The sequence below is a fragment of the Pelophylax lessonae genome (genome assembly GCF_965119305.1).
Source record: "Pelophylax lessonae genome assembly, chromosome: 10".
Taxonomy (NCBI): Eukaryota; Metazoa; Chordata; class Amphibia; order Anura; family Ranidae; genus Pelophylax; species Pelophylax lessonae.
In genome coordinates, this window is record NC_138777.1 from 148072384 (window position 1) to 148090959 (window position 18576).

Here is an 18576-nt window from a genome sequence, read left to right on the forward strand (position 1 = left end):
TGTGGGAGGCTCTGATGTAAGGGGAGCTCTGTGTGGAGGGGCTCTGATGTAAGGGGAGCTCTGTGGGGGGCTCTATGGGGTGGGGCTCTGTGGGGATGGTCTCTGATGTAAGGGGGCTCTGTGTTGGGGTCTCTGATGTAAGGGGGGCTTTGTGTGAGGGGTCTCTAAAGTAAGGGGGCTTTGTGTGGGGATGGTCTCTGATGTAAGGGGGCTCTGTGTTGGGGTCTCTGATGTAAGGGGGGCTTTGTGTGGGGGGCTCTGATGTAAGGAGGCTCTGTGGGGGGGTCTCTGATGTAAGAGGAGCTCTGTGTGGGGGGGTCTCTGATGTAAAGGGGGCTCTGTATGGGGGTCTCTGATGTAAGGGGGCTCTGTGTGGGGGGTCTTTGATGTAAGGGGGACTCTGTGTGGGGGGTCTCTGATGTAAAGGGGGCTCTTTGTGGGGGCTGGGGGGTCTCTGCTGTAAGGGTGCTCTGTGTGGGGGTCTCTGATGTAAGTGGGGCCTCTGTGGGGGGTTTCTGTTGTAAGGGGGCTCAGTTGGGGGGTTTCTGTTGTAAGGGGGGCTCCGTTGGGGGGTCTCTGATGTAAGGGGGGTCTCTAATGTAAGGGGGGCTAAGTTTGTAGTGATCATAAAAAAGAAAAGTCAAATGAAGTGCAAAAAAAGTGCAAGAAAAAATGTGCAGGGCGCTGGTGGGGGCGCCACAGGATCAGCTCGCACAGGGCGCTTGAACACCTAAGGCCAGCCCTGGTTGGGAGGTTCTTTCCCATTAACAGCAGATATGAAATTATATTCATCTTGTTTTGTCACATATATATATATGAAGATTCACAATATTTTGAACTTTTTATTGACTTAGATTTCATACACTCTTCCTTTATTTCATTATTGGAATATATTGTTGTATATCACATTGTAGCTTCTCGGCCTTTTGGCTAAGATCAAGTGTAGTATCTGTTCTTATCAGTGTTGGAATGGAACTTGAAGGTTAGTATCGGTGGTGGCCGAAGTAAACCGGGGCGCTCTGGGCGTAACTGGAGGACCGGAGTAGGCCAAACCAGAGAAAACTGGAGGGTTCCAATGCCTTCCTGATTTGAATGGGTCCGCCCCTACCAGTTTGAAGGGAGCGAGAAAACTGGATCTGCGGCCAGTTAGTACTGCTCCTGGATGTGATTGGTAAGGAACGGCGGTGGCGGTGGGGGAGCCTTTCCTCCTGGGTTGAATCTGGCCTTGCAAAAGGCTTGTCCCCAGTTGAAGGCAGGTTCTCCCTAAGCTGTCCAAAGTTCTGATGCCTCCTGGTAGGATAGGGCTACACTCGGTCTGGCCTTTGGGCCGGGGTAGAGAAAGCCCGTAGTGTATGTGCCCCTGGGGTGGCAGCCCAGGGGTGCCTTAATTCTCACTGGTGAGGGGCAGCTCGCCTTGAGTTTTTCGGCACCATGGTCACTGCACCTACGCACACTTTTTTAAGCACCTGCCTCTTGGGCAAGGCCTTTTGGCTTCGACCAGAGGAATTTTTATTCCGGCCGGAAGGCCTGCCTTTGTTTTTCACTTAGGCACTAATTCACCTCTCCACTTCCCCTCCCCCACCTTTTTGTTTGTGTGTGCCTTTTCTTTGTAGTTTGTCACTTTTCTATCACCTTTTTTCACTTGCACGACTTGTAGGGTGTGGGTCCTCGGGCCCTACCTTGAGTCTTGGGAGGGGGTGGATATGGCCTTTTGGCTTGGTCTGCCCTCTCTCATGGGGTCTCCCTTCGGGGGAGCCCCACTTAGTACTCGGTGGGGGCTGTTTCGGCAGTCCCCCTGAAGAACGGGGTCAGTCTGGTTTCGGCCAGACAGACCATGAGTACCTTAAATCCCTGTCAGGAGTCTTGCGCCCCGGGGGATCGAGGTTCGGGTCCTACCTCTTCGGAGGGAAGACCATTTGTTTGCACACCCTGTGCACTTTTTGTGTTCCTCACGTTTGTGTGTGTGCACTTTTTTATGCACCGGGTGAAGTCTTTTGAGTGTGTTTCACACGCTACGGGCTTTTAAAAAAAAAAAAAAGTTGCAGTGAGCACCATTCTGCAGAGGTAGTCCACTGACTTCAGTCCAATCCACGGGTGGGCTGTTGTATTGCCTAGCTTTTTTTCTAGCAGTTTTGCACTGACTGCAGTAGTTGCAGTGAGTGCCATTCTGCAGAGGTAGTCCAATGACTCCAGTCCAATCCGCTATGTAGCTGATGTGTTACCTAGCTTTTTCTGATTTTGGCCCCATAGACTTCAATGGAAATGCACCAATGTACATGCGTTTTTGCAGGTTGTTAATGCTCCCTTCATGATGGAAGATAAACCAAATCCTAATGCCTGAATACAGTTTTGCAACTTTGGCACGTGTTAGTAAAACTGTATCATCGCAACTGCTTAGTGTATCCAGGTGAATATCTTGTTTTTCAGGACAAATTTGTCTTTTGTTTGGTGGTAAATGATAATGGATGTCTCCTGATTATTTTTATTATCAAAGGAAAACAGGCAGCACACTCCCGGCACAAACACAAGTATGCTTATATGTGGCCTCACGGAAGACCCACTTCTGTGAGGTTGAATATATGTGTACATGTGGCAGGAAGGAAGAGATAACAACCACCATCCAGTCTCCTTCCCCTACCAAAAAAATTTAGTGGTATCAAAAATGCAACCAAGTCACACTACATGATTGCACTCAAATCAGATCAAATCACAGCTGCTTTAGTGTAAACTAAACCTAACCAGATTTTTAAAATGAAATCCGGGGATATGTTTTTTTTTCACTAGTAATCTCAGCATTCATCGATGTATAGCGGGACTGTGATGTTACGACGGACAAATCTAAAAATAAGGCCTCTTTCACACTTGTGAGACTTGTCCTGCGACTTGGAACTGCAAAGTCGCATGACAAAAATTACCCCATGGTTTCCAATAAATACAGTTCATATCTGTGTGACTTCAAGTCGCAGCGACTTCAAAGTAGTCCCTGCACTACTATTGTCCGACTTTGATGCAACTAGAGGTCCACATACCTCAAGATTACAAAGGCATTGCTTTTGACACTTTGTGGGAACCAGTGACACTAATACAGTGATCAGTGCTAAAAATTTGCACTGTCACTGTACTAATGACACTGACTGGGCAGGGGTTAACATCGGGGGCAATCAAGGGGTTAAATGTGTGCCTAACAACTGTTTTCTCACTGTGGGGGAGGTGCTTTTCCTAAGAGAAGGCAAAGATCCTTGTCCCTGCTTTCCAGGAACACAGGATCAATGTCTTTCATACTGACAGAAAGGTGATCTGCCTTGTTTACATAGGCAGACCACTGTTCTGCCTGTGTACAGAGCGATCAGCGGGTACAGGTGAACAGAGCCCACCGGACCTACTGATCGGCTCCGATACCCAGATTTATATATACACACATTATCCTGCGCAGGGCAACCGCCCTGTGGCAGTAAATCTGCTATGGAGCAGACGACGACTGGTTAAGATCATCAGCGTTATGTAACTCACAGGCAGGGGGCGCTCTATCATGGCTCTGTCACAGTGTGTCACATGACATTATGACCAATAAGTTACAGTACGATGGGATCCGCTTTCCCCTCTGTTCCTGCTGCTGGACACTGTCAGCTGAGCTCAACTGCCATTCTGTTTACCTGTCGCTGCTGCTGCTGCTGCCCACCTCACAGCCTCTCAAGTCTCACTCTCCGGGTCCCGGCTACTACTGGGTGGGGAGCGGAGCTGAGTGGAGGAAGATCACTCCACTGGGAAAGTTAAGGAGATAAGCAGGCAGGCGGCTGGCCAGGACTTGAGGCAAAGCAGAACATGCGAGCAGGATGGTCATGCGCCCGAAATTGAAGAAATAGTCCCTCCGCTCTAACTAACACATGATCATCAGAAAGGGGCACAGATAAAAAAAAAATACACCCCACTTAAAGCGGAGTTCCGGGCACAGAAGCCATTTTTTAACAAACATACCCCCGGGACAGTCAGGGCTAGCACATTCCACAATGGCTAGCCTCTGATCTGTCCCGGTTCGCACTTACCTTTTAGAAGAAATACTTACTTATAAAATTTCTTCCACAGCGTTTCCATCTCTCTTGTGGGCAGCTGAAGCCGGCGCGGTCCTCTTCTGTGTCTTCTTCCGCGTCTTCTTGTCCCAGAATGCGCCTGCACCGGCCCCTCTCGTCACTTCCGGTGCGGCGCGGCATTCCTAAACAGCTTCTGGGCATGCCCAGAAGCTGTTTAGCAGGGGAATGCGGCGTCGCCTGGAAGTGACGAGCGGGGCCGGTGCCGTCGCATTGATTCCTGGGAGCGATGACGTTCAGCTCCCAGGAATCATAGCGAGACAGGAAGTGACAGCGGAGCCGCGGCGCTGAGGGAGGAAGTACCCTGAGGTGAGTATTTACGATCTTCAATTACAAGGTGAGTTTTAAAAAAAAAAAACCTAACTATCCAATTCCTTTTCAGGTTATGCAGAACTAGCAGACGGGCACAAAAAAAAATATAGTTTTTGTGCCTGGAACTCCGCTTTAAGCTAGTAGGTGCTGCGGAGCACCTTGTAATTCAGAATTTTTAGTTTTCATTGTGCACCTACTGTCTTTGAAATTGCCTGAGCCCTATTCAAATCCAATCCGGGGACAAAACCAGGAATAGACTTGGTCCGGGGACAGTGTCCTTAATCCGGGGACTGTCCCCACAAATGTATGGAGACGTCTGGTTACCCTAACCTAGCCTAAATCACATGCATTCCCATACCCAAAAGGTGCTGCTCTTTTGCAGACGTGCCATAAATCCGTATGCATAAATATTATCCCCATGCATTGGAAAACATGAAATATTTTTGGGTGTGGGAAACCATATACTGCAGAAGTACCATGCAGGTGCAAAAAAAAAAAAAGCGTCAGAGGCTTTCTTACTACCCGCACAGATGTGAGCCTATTATTATGAGACCTTACCAAATGTACTATGCATCTAATGTACTCTGCAGGCGGAGGTGAAATATACCTGACTGAATATAGCTCAATCAGTTGCCGACCGCCCACCGCCGATATACTGCGGCAGGGCAGCTCGGCTGCGCAAAATCACATATATCTACGTAGTTTCTGGCACGCGATGTTGGCTGCGCTCGCGCCCTTCTACACACAGCGGGAGGCGGGCCGCGGGAGGAGCGGCGGCAATCGCCAGAGAAACTGACAGAAGACCCGCCTGCTTATGTAAACAAAGGAGGTGAGTCTTCAGTCACACAGGCAGGAAGAGATCAGGAGTTTCAGCTAAGCTGAAACCCCGATCTCTCTGTGCCTGTCACAGAGCCCTGCCCCCACACAGTCAGTAAGCATTGTTAGGCATACATTAACCCCTTTGATCACCCCGTGTTAACCTCCCTGGCGGTATGATTATGTCAGGAATTATGTACCAAAAGCGGGACAATTTTTTGCATGGAAATTTGGCGTTATGTATTATAGGCCTACAATTCTTAGTAATTACTGACTTAAACCTGACCAAAACAAAACTCTAGTAGACATCCCAGATATGATAAATTTGAAACACAGACGCATGAATTATAATCTAATCAATAATATAATTTTATTATATAATATATATAATAAAATTATATTATTGATTAGATTATAATTAATGCGTTATATATTATATATATGTGTATATATATATATATATATATATATATATATATATATATATGTGTGTATATAGGTATATACAGTGGGTACGGAAAGTATTCAGACCCCCTTAAATTTTTCACTCTTTGTTATATTGCAGCCATTTGCTAAAATCATTTAAGTTCATTCTTCTTCCTCATGAATGTACACATAGCACCCCATACTGACAGAAAAACACAGAATTGTTGACATTGTTGCAGATTTATTAAAAAAGAAAAACTGAAATATCACATGGTCCTAAGTATTCAGACCCTTTGCTGTGACACTCATATATTTAACTCAGGTGCTTTCCATTTCTTCTGATCATCCTTGAGATGGTTCTACACCTTCATTTGAGTCCAGCTGTGTTTGATTATACTGATTGGACTTGATTAGGAAAGCCACACACCTGTCTATATAAGACCTTCCAGATCACAATGCATGTCAGAGCAAATGAGAATCATGAGGTCAAAGGAACTGCCTGAAGAGCTCAGAGACAGAATTGTGGCAAGGCACAGATCTGGCCAAGGTTACAAAAAGATTTCTGCTGCACTTAAGGTTCCTAAGAGCACAGTGGCCTCCATAATCCTCAAATGGAAGACGTTTGGGACGACCAGAACCCTTCCTAGAGCTGGCCGTCCGGCCAAACTGAGCTATCGGGGGAGAAGAGCCTTGGTGAGAGAGGTAAAGACGAACCCAAAGATCACTGTGGCTGAGCTCCAGAGATGCAGTCAGGAGATGGGAGAAAGTTGTAGAAAGTCAACCATCACTGCAGCCCTCCACCAGTCGGGGCTTTATGGCAGAGTGGCCCGACGGAAGCCTCTCCTCAGTGTAAGACACATGAAAGCCCGCATGGAGTTTGCTAAAAAACACCTGAAGGACTCCAAGATGGTGAGAAATAAGATTCTCTGGTCTGATGAGACCAAAATAGAACTTTTTGGCCTTAATTCTAAGTGGTATGTGTGGAGAAAACCAGGCACTGCTCATCACCTGTCCAATACAGTCCCAACAGTGAAGCATGGTGGTGGCAGCATCATGCTGTGGGGGTGTTTTTCAGCTGCAGGGACAGGACGACTGGTTGCAATCGAGGAAAAGATGAATGCGGCCAAGTACAGGGATATCCTGGACAAAAACCTTCTCCAGAGTGCTCTGGACCTCAGACTGGGCCGAAGGTTTACCTTCCAACAAGACAATGACCCTAAGCACACAGCTAAAATAACGAAGGAATGGCTTCACAACAACTCCGTGACTGTTCTTGAATGGCCCAGCCAGAGCCCTGACTTAAACCCAATTGAGCATCTCTGAAGAGACCTAAAAATGGCTGTCCACCAACGTTTACCATCCAACCTGACAGAACTGGAGAGGATCTGCAAGGAGGAATGGCAGAGGATCCCCAAATCCAGGTGTGAAAGACTTGTTGGACCTTTCCCAAAAAGACTCCTGGCTGTATTAGATCAAAAGGGGGCTTCTACTAAATACTGATCAAAGGGTCTGAATACTTAGGACCATGTGATATTTCAGTTTTTCTTTTTTAATAAATCTGCAACAATGTCAACAATTCTGTGTTTTTCTGTCAGTATGGGGTGCTATGTGTACATTCATGAGGAAGAAGAATGAACTTAAATGATTTTAGCAAATGGCTGCAATATAACAAAGAGTGAAAAATTTAAGGGGGTCTGAATACTTTCCGTACCCACTGTATATATATATATATATATATATATATGTGTGTGTGCATATATATATACATATATATATATAAACGGAACTAGGAAGTCATCAGACCGACGGACGAGCGTCGGGGATCTCGGCTGGCGATCACAGCAATGGGATATCATCGCTGGATCGCCAGGAGAAGGTAAGAGACAGCGCTGCGCTCTCTGCACATCCACCCCGAGCGCGACTCGCGGATACTGATCCTAGCCTTAAAAATCCACCCCGAGTCACGCTTGGGGATACCGCCAGTGAGGTTAACCCCTTCCCTGCCAGTGTCATTTATACAGTAACAGTGCATATTATTTAGCACTGATTACCGTATTAATCACTTCAGCCCCGGAAGGTTTTACCCCCTTAATGACCAGGCCATTTTTTGTGATTCAGCACTGCGTTACTTTAACTGAAAAGTGCGCGGTCGTAGTAATGGCGGTGATCTGAGATTTTTAGCTGGACTGTGACATTGCAGCAGGCAGATCGGACCTCTTACTGACATTTTTGACACTTTTTGGGGACCAATAATCAGTGCTAAATAATATGCACTGTTACTGTATAAATGGATACTGGCAGGGAAGGGGTTAATACTGGGGTGATCAAAGGGGTTAAATGTATGCCTAATATGCTTACTGACTGTGTGGGGGAAGGGCTCTGTGAAAGGCACAGAGAGATCGGGGTTTCAGCTTAGCTGAAACTCCTGAGCTCTCCCTGCCTGTGTGACTGAAGACTCACCTCCTTTGTTTACATAAGCAAGCGGGTCTTCTGTCAGTTTCCCTGGCTTACTAACTGTGTGGGGGGATGGTTCTGTGAGAGGCACAGAGAGATCAGTTTCAGCTTAGCTGAAACTGCTGATCTTTCCCTGCTTGTCTGACAGAAGATCCGCCAGCTTTGTTTACATAATCAGACGGGCCTTCTCTCTGTTTCTCAGATCGCGGGAGGGCAGCAGCAATCGCCGCCGCTCTTCCCGCGGCCCGCCGTGTCTAAACACCGTGGGAGCGCGGCTCCGGCGGGGAATGCACGTTACCAAAACCACATGCACTCCAGTCACGCAGAAAGATCGGACTCCTAACTGACATTTTTGGGGACCTGTGACATTAACCACTTACCGAACGCCCGCTGGACGCAGCCGAGCCGCCCTGTCGCAGTAAACAGGTGGCGGGCGGTCGGCAAGTGGTTAATGTCACAGGTCCCCAAAAATGTCAGTAAGGGGTCCGATCTTTCTGCCACAATGTTGCAGTCCCGCTACAAATCGCAGCCATTACTAATAAAAAATAAATAAAAAGTCCAAAAATCTATTCCGTAGTTTGTAAACGCTATAACTTTTGTGCAAACCAATTAAAATACACTTTTTGTGATTTTTTTTTTTTTTTTTTTTACCAAAAATATGTAGGCATAAACTGATAAAAAAAATTGATTTTTTTTAATTTTTGTTATTGGGAATGTTTTGTAGTAGAAAGTAAAACATTGTTTTTTTTTCAAAATTGTTGCTTTTTTTTTTTTTTTTGTTTATAGCGCAAAATCTAAAAAGAGGTGATCAAATACCACCAAAAGAAATCTCTATTTGTAGGGGGAAAAAAGGACATCAATTATATTTGGGTACAGCGCCGCACGACCGCGCAATGTTTTGTTAAAGTAACGCAGTGCCGAATGGCAAAAAAATGGGGGTAAAACCTTCCGGAGCGGAAGTGGTTAAAAGCTTGTTTAGGTGGATCCCTCCCATGAACTACAAGGTCTAATTGTATTGTGATAATCAAAGAGAATATATCCATAATGATAAAGACTGTTGTCAGGTTAGCACTCCATTTCCCGCTCGGTCACGTTCTTTGTATTGACATCATTTCCGCCCTAGCTCTTACCCTTCTCCAACATGGAGTTATGCTGCCTAGCTCCGCCTTTTCCTTTAGTCTCCTGTGATGACGCGCATTCTTCGCGACTCTCAGTACAGAGACGTTTGCAGCAGTAACATGGCGGAAATATCCGAAGGTAAGAACATGGATTTCTAATGTTACACCTACCTGCCCTGTGTGGTTTACAATAGTTTTTGTTCTTCCGTGTTGCGGAATGATGCATGGAGTTATAAGGGAGCTGGTTTCTGTGTCCGGGACTTAACCCTAGTCCCAGTTTGTGCAGACGGTGTTCGGTGGAAGGCCTCTTACATTGTGTGTTCCAGTCGTACTGGTTTCTTGTTTTCTATAAAGGCTTTGTCCAGTCATCAGCTGGTGTTTTGTACGTCGTTCTCAGGGGTGTTCCTGAGGAAGTGCAGGTTGGGCAGTCTCAGATTAGTTTAGTGGATTTTATTGTGTGTGCATTTTTCTCACAAAGGTTTGTTGGCAAAACGAAATTCTTAGAGAACATTCACTGAATACCACCATTCATAGCTGCAGGTTTCTGGTTGTGTCGGATCTTGTTCCCCCATCTATGTCACTGCTGTGGTGTTCCACAGGAGGAAGCAGCCAGTGCTGGGAGGACATGGGATCTCACCCTGCAGGTGAATTGCACAGGATTGTGCTGCATGTTTGTGTGATTTCAGCATATTCATTTGGAATGATGCACTACTTTAGGAAACGCACTGCAACCGGATTGCATGGAACTTTTGTACCATGTGATCTGGTGTGGGCAAATGCAAAGCATTTAGGGTGTAAATAACTTTGCACTGACACCCGCTGCAGATCGCCAGGTCAGTGCGATTTGAATGCAGTGTGGGAAATTGGCACAGAACGCGTTTCATGCACAGCATTTTAGTATGAACGGGGCATCACCCTTTCAGGGCCGGTTTACACCAGGAATCGCACAGCCACACTGCATCTGTGCGATGCAACTTCAGCCTATTCAGGGCATGCACTACTACTGGAAACTCACTAAACCCGAATCGCAGGGTGCTTCTTAATATTGACACCCGCTGCAGATCGCAACTCTAGTGTGTTTTGAACACGATGTGGGGAATGCGAACAGACTGTTTTTAACTGGAAAGTCGGATAGAAAACAAGCAGACGCTCCCTTCTAAGCCAGTGCAATCTAAAGTCCAGATAAAACCCGTGCCTTTACTAATAAAAGCCAATACTGTACTTGCCTCTGAAAGCAGCCCAATAGTAGAGATATTCAGTCCATTCAGATATTCAGAACATATAAAGTCCATTTCTAGAGAAACCTCGGCCATGAATATCTCTACAATTGGGCTGCTTTTGGAGGCAAGTACAGTATTGGCTTTTATTAGTAAAGGCACGCGTTTTATCTGGACTTTAGATTGCACTGGCTTACAAGGAAGAGTCTGCTTGTCTTCTACCTGACTTTCCAGTTAAAAACAGTCTGTTCGCATTCCCCACATCGTGTTCAACACACACTAGAGTTGCGATCTGCAGCGGGTGTCAATATTAGGTTAACCACAGAAGTACCCTGCGATTGGGGTGCAGTGAGCTTCCAGTAGTAGTGCATGCCCTGAATAGGCTGAAGTTGCATCACCCAGATACAGTGTGGCTGTGCGATTCCTGGTGTAAACCGGCCCTGAAAGGGTGATGGCCCGTTCATACTAAAATGCTGTGCAGGAAACGCGTTCTGTGCCAATTTCCCACACTGCATTAAAATCGCACTGACCTGGCGATCTGCAGCGGGTGTCAGTGCAAAGTTATTTACACCCTAAATGCTGTGCATTTGCCCACACCAGATCACATGGTACAAAAGTTCCATGCAATCCGGTTGCTGTGCGTTTCCTAAAGTAGTGCATCATTCCAAATGAATATGCTGAAATCACACAAACATGCAGCAAATCCTGTGCAATTCACATGCAGGGTGAATGGGCACTTAGCCTAGGTGCACACAAGAATGTGGTGACGGAAGCCTGTGATCCATGTGCGTTTCTCGCACCACATTTAGTGCCGGTTCCACGTTTAGTGCTCTTGTGCGGCTGCGGAGATCGCATGTAATTCGGAGCGCACTGCTCCTTCATTACATGCGATCTTATGTGCGGTGCGAATTTCAGCCATACACTTTGTATGGCTGAATTCGCACTGCATCCGCACCAAAGACACACAGGAGGCATTTTTTTGAGCCGCATCAAAATCAGATCGCACAGTGGTTCATACTTCTGCAATCCGATCCTGTGCGAACTGTCAGATCGCACTGCGATATGCAATCAAACTGGGGGTGTCGTTAACTTTTAATTGACACCCCCTGCGTATCGCATATGGCAGTGTGAACTGCCAGATGTGTGGATGCGGTGCGGGAACACGCTGCATATTCGCAGTGTTCCCGCATCGCACAAGTGTGAACCGAGCCTTAACCTTTTCGCTGCCAGAGCTGTTTTTGTTTTTTGAACACATGATAAAAAAAAAAATAAATAACTTTTTCAGCCGGTAGATTGCACAAACCCTGAAAACAATAAATATTTTCTAAAAACAGACACCCTAGAGAATAAAATAGTGGTAGTTTCAGTTTTTTTATGTCACATGTTATTACCACAAAGGTCTAGGCTAGGGAATGCAAAATTTTAGTAAAAACGCTAAGGCTACGTTCACATGTGGGTGTAACGGTTCGCGGGCAGAATCACCGCGATTCTGCCTGCGATCTGGAAATCATTGCAAATTGCGGGACGCCTGTGCGTTGCCCGTGATTTGCAATGGCACCCCAAACGCTGGGCGATGTTGCCGCAATTTCCGCCTGCCGAATCGTGGTAACATGCGCAAACAAAATCGCGGGACGCATGATCTCTATGATCATTTCAGGGAGGACAGTCGGCTATATTTACAACAGCCGACCGTCCTTCTCAGCGGGGGAACGATCTCGAGTGTCAGGCGGCAATCGGAGCCGTCTGACACACGCATCGGCTTCTCCGCTGACGTGTGGGGCGGGAGCGCGCCCCCGGTGGTGCGCGCTCCCCCCCCCCCCCCCCAGCCTCCTGAGAGCGAGCGACGTAGACCTACGTCACTTTGCCCAGGAGCGGCTGTCTGCCGCTGTAAATCTGGTGGTTAAGCAAAATTCCTGAAGCTTAAAGTACATGAGCTCCTTTTTTGGCAGATTACAAGCGTTTTTGTTAGATGTCAAAGCCTGCCTCCAAACACCTGAAAAAAAGCCACCCCCCCTCCCCCCCAAAAAAAATGCCTGACAAAAGCCTCCCCCCAAAAAAACGCCTGAAAACATGCTGAGGTGTGGATGGAGCCTAATAGGCTTCCCTAAATGCAACATATGTAAACATGCAAAAGCTGTGTCGCATGTGATTAAAGGGGAATGGAGCCTTAGGCCCCTTCCACACTGACTATAATTTACTGATGTTTGTACTTGGAATCTTTCTGTCAACAAGATCCTGAGTATTCAGTAAAGACCTTGCAAAAGAGCCCATTCACACTAGTGCGACTTGTCAGGTGACTTGTTAGCCTGACAAGTCGCGGTAGGTCGCGATCCATTGAGTAGTACAGGACCCGTTCTAATAGGAGCGACACAAGTCGCTCCAACTTAGAAAAAGGGTCCTGTACTACTTTGGGGCGACCTCAGAGCGACTTGCATAGACTTCCATTATGTGAAGTCCCTGCAAGTCGCGCCGAAGTCGCGGTGCACGTGACTTCACAGGTCGCCCCCCCCCGAAGTCGGATCGCCTCAGTGTGAACCGGCTCTTAAGGTGCATATGCAAAATTTTCCTTCATTCCCTTGCCTATCCGCAGGCCTGGGGCCAGCATAGTGGGTGTCGCCGGGCAGAGAGGGCCCGGGAGGACAGTGGACGCATCCGCTTTTCTCCCCTTCTAGTTCTTGATCCGGAAGTGACATGCAACGTAATTTCTGGGTTCCCTTTGACAGTTTTCCCAGCTGTCATTGCATTAAATTACATTCAGTGGAGTACAGAGGAGACATGCAGGGTCTTTTTGACCCTGGATGCCGCATTAAAGAGAACCTGTCAAAAAAAAAAGTTATCCCATAGGGGACTTTTTGTCCCCTATGTAATGGAAAAAAAAGTTAGGTAAAAAATGTTTTTTTTAATTGTAATAAAGTTACACCCAAGCACATAAAATCCCCCCCCCCCCACCTCCACATATATGCATGTACAAATGTAAATGCAAACAGCGGGAAGCCTGCGTCTGAGAACGGTGATGGCGATACATGTTACATATCGCCGCGCACAACGGAATGCGAGCATAATTCTAGCACCAACCCAGCAGCCCTCCTTCGTAATGCTAAATGATGACTTGTAGGGGGCTTTTAAAAGGGTCACCTTTGGAAAACATAGGGTAATGAAACGTTGGGTTTCTATTGACTCTATGCAACCTCGGCTTTTATAGTTCACCAAAAAATTAATTGTTTTGCGTTTTTGTGCCCTTTAGAATCAGCTTTTACTGTTGTGTTTTTTTTTTTTTTTGTTTACTGAGATTTGGCATTTCCTAGACCTTTGTGGTAATATCATGTGACAAAAAAATACCTCCAATAGTGGAACTACCACTATTTTTTATTCTCTAGGGCAGGGATCCTCAAACTACAGCCCTCCAGCTGTTGCGGAACTACACATCCTATGAGCATTGTAAAACTCAGATTCACAGACATGACGGGAATTGTAGTTCCTTAACAACTGGCAGGCCATAGTTTGAAGACCTCTGCTCTAGGGTGTCTGCTTTCGGGTGCCTGCTTTCTGGTCCCTTGCTGGCATTCAGGGCTCCTGCCCCTGCCGAGTGCCCAAGAGAGTCGTTGCGCTTGTGCAAATCACTGGATTGAGATTGGGTCCAAGTATTAGGGTATAGGTGATCAACCTGTGGCCCTCCAGCTGTTGCGGAACTAAAATTCCCATCATGCCTCTGCCATTGGGACTCTTGCTTGCAACTGTCAGCCTTGCAATGCCTCATGGGAATAGTAGTTCTGCAACAGCTGGTGGGCCACCGGTTAAGAACTCCTGTATTAGGGGGATGAGGAGATGCTGCGCACACAGGTGTGTTTTTTTTTTTTTTTTGTTTTGTTCATGCATAGGATTCATGGAGGTAGAAAATCTTTAGGCTTTAAAACCACTTTACAGAAAGGTTTGAAGTACAAAACATCAGTAAATTAAAGTCAGTGTGCAAGAGGCCTAAGTCTCCTCACGTTTATTCCCAATGCCACACAGCTTTCGCACGTTTACATGTGTTGCATTTAGGGAAGCCTATTGGGCTCCATTCACACCTGAGCTTATTGTTTTTTCAGGCTTTTTTTTTTTTTTTTTTTTTGTGGGGGGGCTTTTTTCAGGCGTTTTTTTGCAGGTATTAGGAGGCAGGCATTGACATCTAACAAACGCTTGTAATCTGCCAAAAAAGCTTGTGTACTTTTTTGCTCTTCAGGCATTTTGCTTCAGGGGACAAAATGCTCAGATGTAAACGGGTCATTGAAATGAATAGGATTTTGCTTGTTGGGCGTTTTGAGACTTTCCAGGGAGAAGAACGCTCAGCTGTGTTTACAACAGCTGACCGCTCTTCTCTCTCAGCGGGGAACGATCGCGGGTGTCAGGCGGCAATCAGAGCCGCCTGACCACTGCATCGGCTTCCCCGCTGACAAGTGGGGGTGTGAGCACGCTAGCCCCCTGAGAGCAAGCAACGTACAGCTACGGTGATTTGCCCAGGAGCAGCTGCCTGGCGCTGTATAACTGCGGCGGGCGCTCGTAAAGCGGTTAGGTCTCATGCACACTGCATCTCAAAGAAGCTGCTCCTACAGGCATTTGAGCCTTTTTGAGCTCATTTTTTTCTTCCTGGAAACTCCCCTCCATGTTAGCCAGTGTGTCCATGCAAGTTATGGATTTTTCAGGAGGTTACAGGCATATGCTCTTACAGGCAGAACCCCCCCCCCCCCCCCCCCCACTAAACTCGTGTTTTTGAGAGGAGCTTTGAAGCAGAAAAGACACCATTAGCGCCCAAAAAAGTGGACAGAAGCATGAAAAGAAAGCTTGAAAAAACAAGCACACAAAAAAAGGAAAAGGTTTGTGAAAAAAAAAAAAAATGCTTGTGCTCAAGGAGCTCAACAAAAACATGCAAAAGAGCACAAAAAAAAACACAAGCTTCTTCAAGCTTTTTTAGGCAGAGAAAAAAAATCTCACATGCCTGTAAGAAGCTTTTTTTCTCTCTCGCTCATTGACAGACGTAGTCCTCGGTGATTCAGCACCTTCGGGTTATGTTGCCTCCACAGGAGCAGGACTAGACAGGAAATTAAAATGCTCTGGCCACACCCTAGGGGCAGTCCCAGAGGGTATATCCTCTCTCTCTCTGCCTCAGCAAATCAGTTATTTTCTGTCTAGTTAGGAGTAAGGACCTAGATACCTTGCTGGGATCTTCGGTCCTGGCAAGATTTTTTTCTTAAAAGATTTTTTAGACAGCTTTTTTTCTCCAGTGTTCCTGTGAGATCTTCAAGCAAGAAAGCTGAACTGGGCGACGGGCTGGATGTTGAGATCCGGTGCTCACCCCAGTTCAGCCTACGAGCGCGTGCAGGCCATAGCTCCGCGCTGGGTCGGCCGCGACAAAGTCCCATTAAGGGACTGACCCCGCGAGTTAAACGTCTCGCTGAAACGCCAAAGACCATGAGTCACGGCGTCCGTATCGGTCGACAGCCCTCCCGCCCCGGTGGAGAGGGGTACTGTCAGGAGTTGGTGCCCGCCTGGTTCCGGTATGGTGAGTAGTATGTTCCCCCTTTTCCCCTGACGGGTCTTGTGGTGAACGCGGGCCCCTCTCTGTATGGTAAGATAGAGTCCCTCTCTATCCTATAACATGACACAGATCCCCCTACTTTGAGTGTGATTTTATGTGCAAAGAGCCAGGAGGCTTGGTTTGGGAGCTAACAATCTATTTGTATACATGTTTAAAAGGTTGTAATCAGTGGCATTCTGGGAATCTTACTGTGATAAGAATAAGGTACCTACCAGTCAGAAGCCACGGACATGTAGACTGCTTTCCTAAATCAGATCTCCAGCTATAAGCAGGCCTTCCGAACGGCCATGCGGTCCGCCAGGGCCGGTACCGCCAACCACGCCAAATCCCCATGCAGAGAGAGTGTTGTGTGCCCTGCAGCACACCGCTATTCAGTACAGGCCGCCGCCATTTTTTTTTTTTGCTGGATTGCACGAGCCGCCATTTTGGCGTAGCCTCGTGTCTCCAGCATGGGGGCGGCCATGTTTGAGGTGATCCAAACACCTCGTGGAGCTAGGGGAGGCGCCGGAAGGCGTGCAGAGGGGCGGAGCCGCCTCCTTTCTTCCTGGGCAGCCAGCCAAAAGACTTCCTGTTTGTCAAGACAGCGCTGTAACCTGTTGCAGTTAAACTCTGAGCATCAAGTGGTGAGCCTGGGGGTCTATCTCTCTCTCTCTCTCTCTCTCTCTCTCTCTCGATCGATAGGGATCCCTAGCAGGTAACACTAAGGGGCTACAAGGGCTACAGTTTATCTGTGACGCAGCCTTGGACACTACTCCCCTATTAGGGCATGCATCTATGTCAGCGGCTATCCTCAGACGTGTGCTGTGGTTAAAATGCTGGTCAGCTGACCTAGGTTCCAAAAAGACCTTGACAAATCTCCCCTTTCAGGGGAATCGTCTATTTGGGGCCACCCTAGATGAAATCATTAAGGATGCCACTGGGGGCAAGAGCACTTTTTTGCCACAGGCTGCTAAAGCTAAGGGACCTCGCAACAAGCGAGGACCTTTCTTTACCGCCCATAAAGGGCGCCCGGCTGGAACAAGCGGGAAAGGCAAGACTCCTCCAGGAGGGTTCAAGAAGGGCTGGTCGGACAAGCAGAGGACCAACTCAGCCAAACCCGAAGCAAAGGAGTACACAGCCTGAAGGTGCGCCCCCACCCGGTTTCAGGGTGGGGGGACGTTTTCACCGGTATTCAGGACATTAGATCGAGCATCAACTACTACTACCGGTGCGATTCTTCCCTTCCAACATTTAAGTACTACAGGGAGCGGTAGTTACCGTTCCCTGAATAGATCTTTTCCTTTACCTTTTTCTAAGATTAGTCCCAATTCCCCACAGGAATCGGATCTGGTTGACCAGACAGGCCAAGAAGCCTCTAGTCGGGTGACTTCGGTCCCTGAGGTTCAACCAGAAAAGATCACCCTTCCTGATAGGAATCAGGTATCTGATAAATGTGTGGGAACAGAAAACGACCAGACTTTCTCGGATGGTCGGGGCCAGATACCTCTAGGGACGCCTGGTTCAGATTCTATCAGCGCCAGTGGTCCTAGAAATTCTAGGCTGGCCTCGTCAAACCGGCCTGGCCGACTTGGACATGCTAGTCGCAGACGTTCCATGGGAACTTCGTCTCAGGGAGTGTCTGTGGTCTCAAGGACCAATTTACCATCGTGCTTTACAGTCGCTGGTTTTAATGGCCTGGCCATTGAGACCCAAGTACTGAAGGACAGAGGTTTGTCTGCTTCAGTCATTCCTACCCTTATTAAAGCAAGGAAAGCGACTTCCAGCAAGGTCTATTATCACACATGGAAGACTTGTATTGCGTGGTGCGAATCTTTAGGATTTCCTCCACGTACCTATTCGGTGACTCGAATATTGGCTTTTTTGCAACAAGGGGTTGAGCAGAAGCTAGCCTTGAGCACCATCAAGGGTCAGGTTTCAGCATTAGCAATCTTCTTTCAGAAACCTTTAGCTACCAAGTCCTTGGTGCGGAATTTCATCCAGGGGGTGCGGCACCTGGCTCCTCCAGTCCGCGCGCCCTTACCGCCCTGGGATCTTAATTTAGTTTTGTCGGTTCTACAGAAACCTCCCTTTGAAAACATCAGGGAGATTCCCTTGCTTACTTTATCCCAGAAGGTGGCCTTCTTGGTGGCTATTACTTCTGCTCGCAGGGTGTCAGAACTGGCTGCATTATCATGCCAGTCCCCATACCTAGTGATTCATAGGGATAAGGTAGTACTTCATCCTAAGCCATCCTTTCTTCCTAAGGTGGTTTCAGATTTTCATCTGAATGAAGATATTGTGCTACCTTCCTTGTGTCCTCAGCCCAAGCATCATTGGGAACATGCGTTGCATTCCTTAGATGTGGTTCGGGCAATTAGGGTATACCTGAAAGCTACGGAATCATTCCGTAAGACGGATTCACTTTTTGTGATCACGGATGGCCCCAGAAAGGGGTTGCCTGCATCTGCCGTGACCATTGCCAAATGGATTAGACAGACGGTGGTACAGGCTTATTCTATTAAGGGTCAGAGTCCTCCGTTCCCTGTTAGGGCGCACTCCACTCAAGCGCTCAGTACTTCCTGGGCCTTTCGCCA

The 18576-nt window shown here is 47.4% G+C and overlaps 1 protein-coding gene across 1 annotated transcript in view; it reads left to right on the forward strand.

The window, feature by feature from the left end:
* Window positions 1-9245: 9245 nt before the first annotated feature.
* The window catches only part of SF3B2 (splicing factor 3b subunit 2), a 112966-nt gene continuing 103635 nt past the window's right edge, over window positions 9246-18576 (forward strand). The window contains exon 1 of the mRNA XM_082270127.1: window positions 9246-9350. Within this exon, the coding sequence (XP_082126253.1) occupies window positions 9281-9350 (70 nt within the window). The 5' untranslated portion in view covers window positions 9246-9280. The remainder of the gene's footprint in view (window positions 9351-18576) is intronic.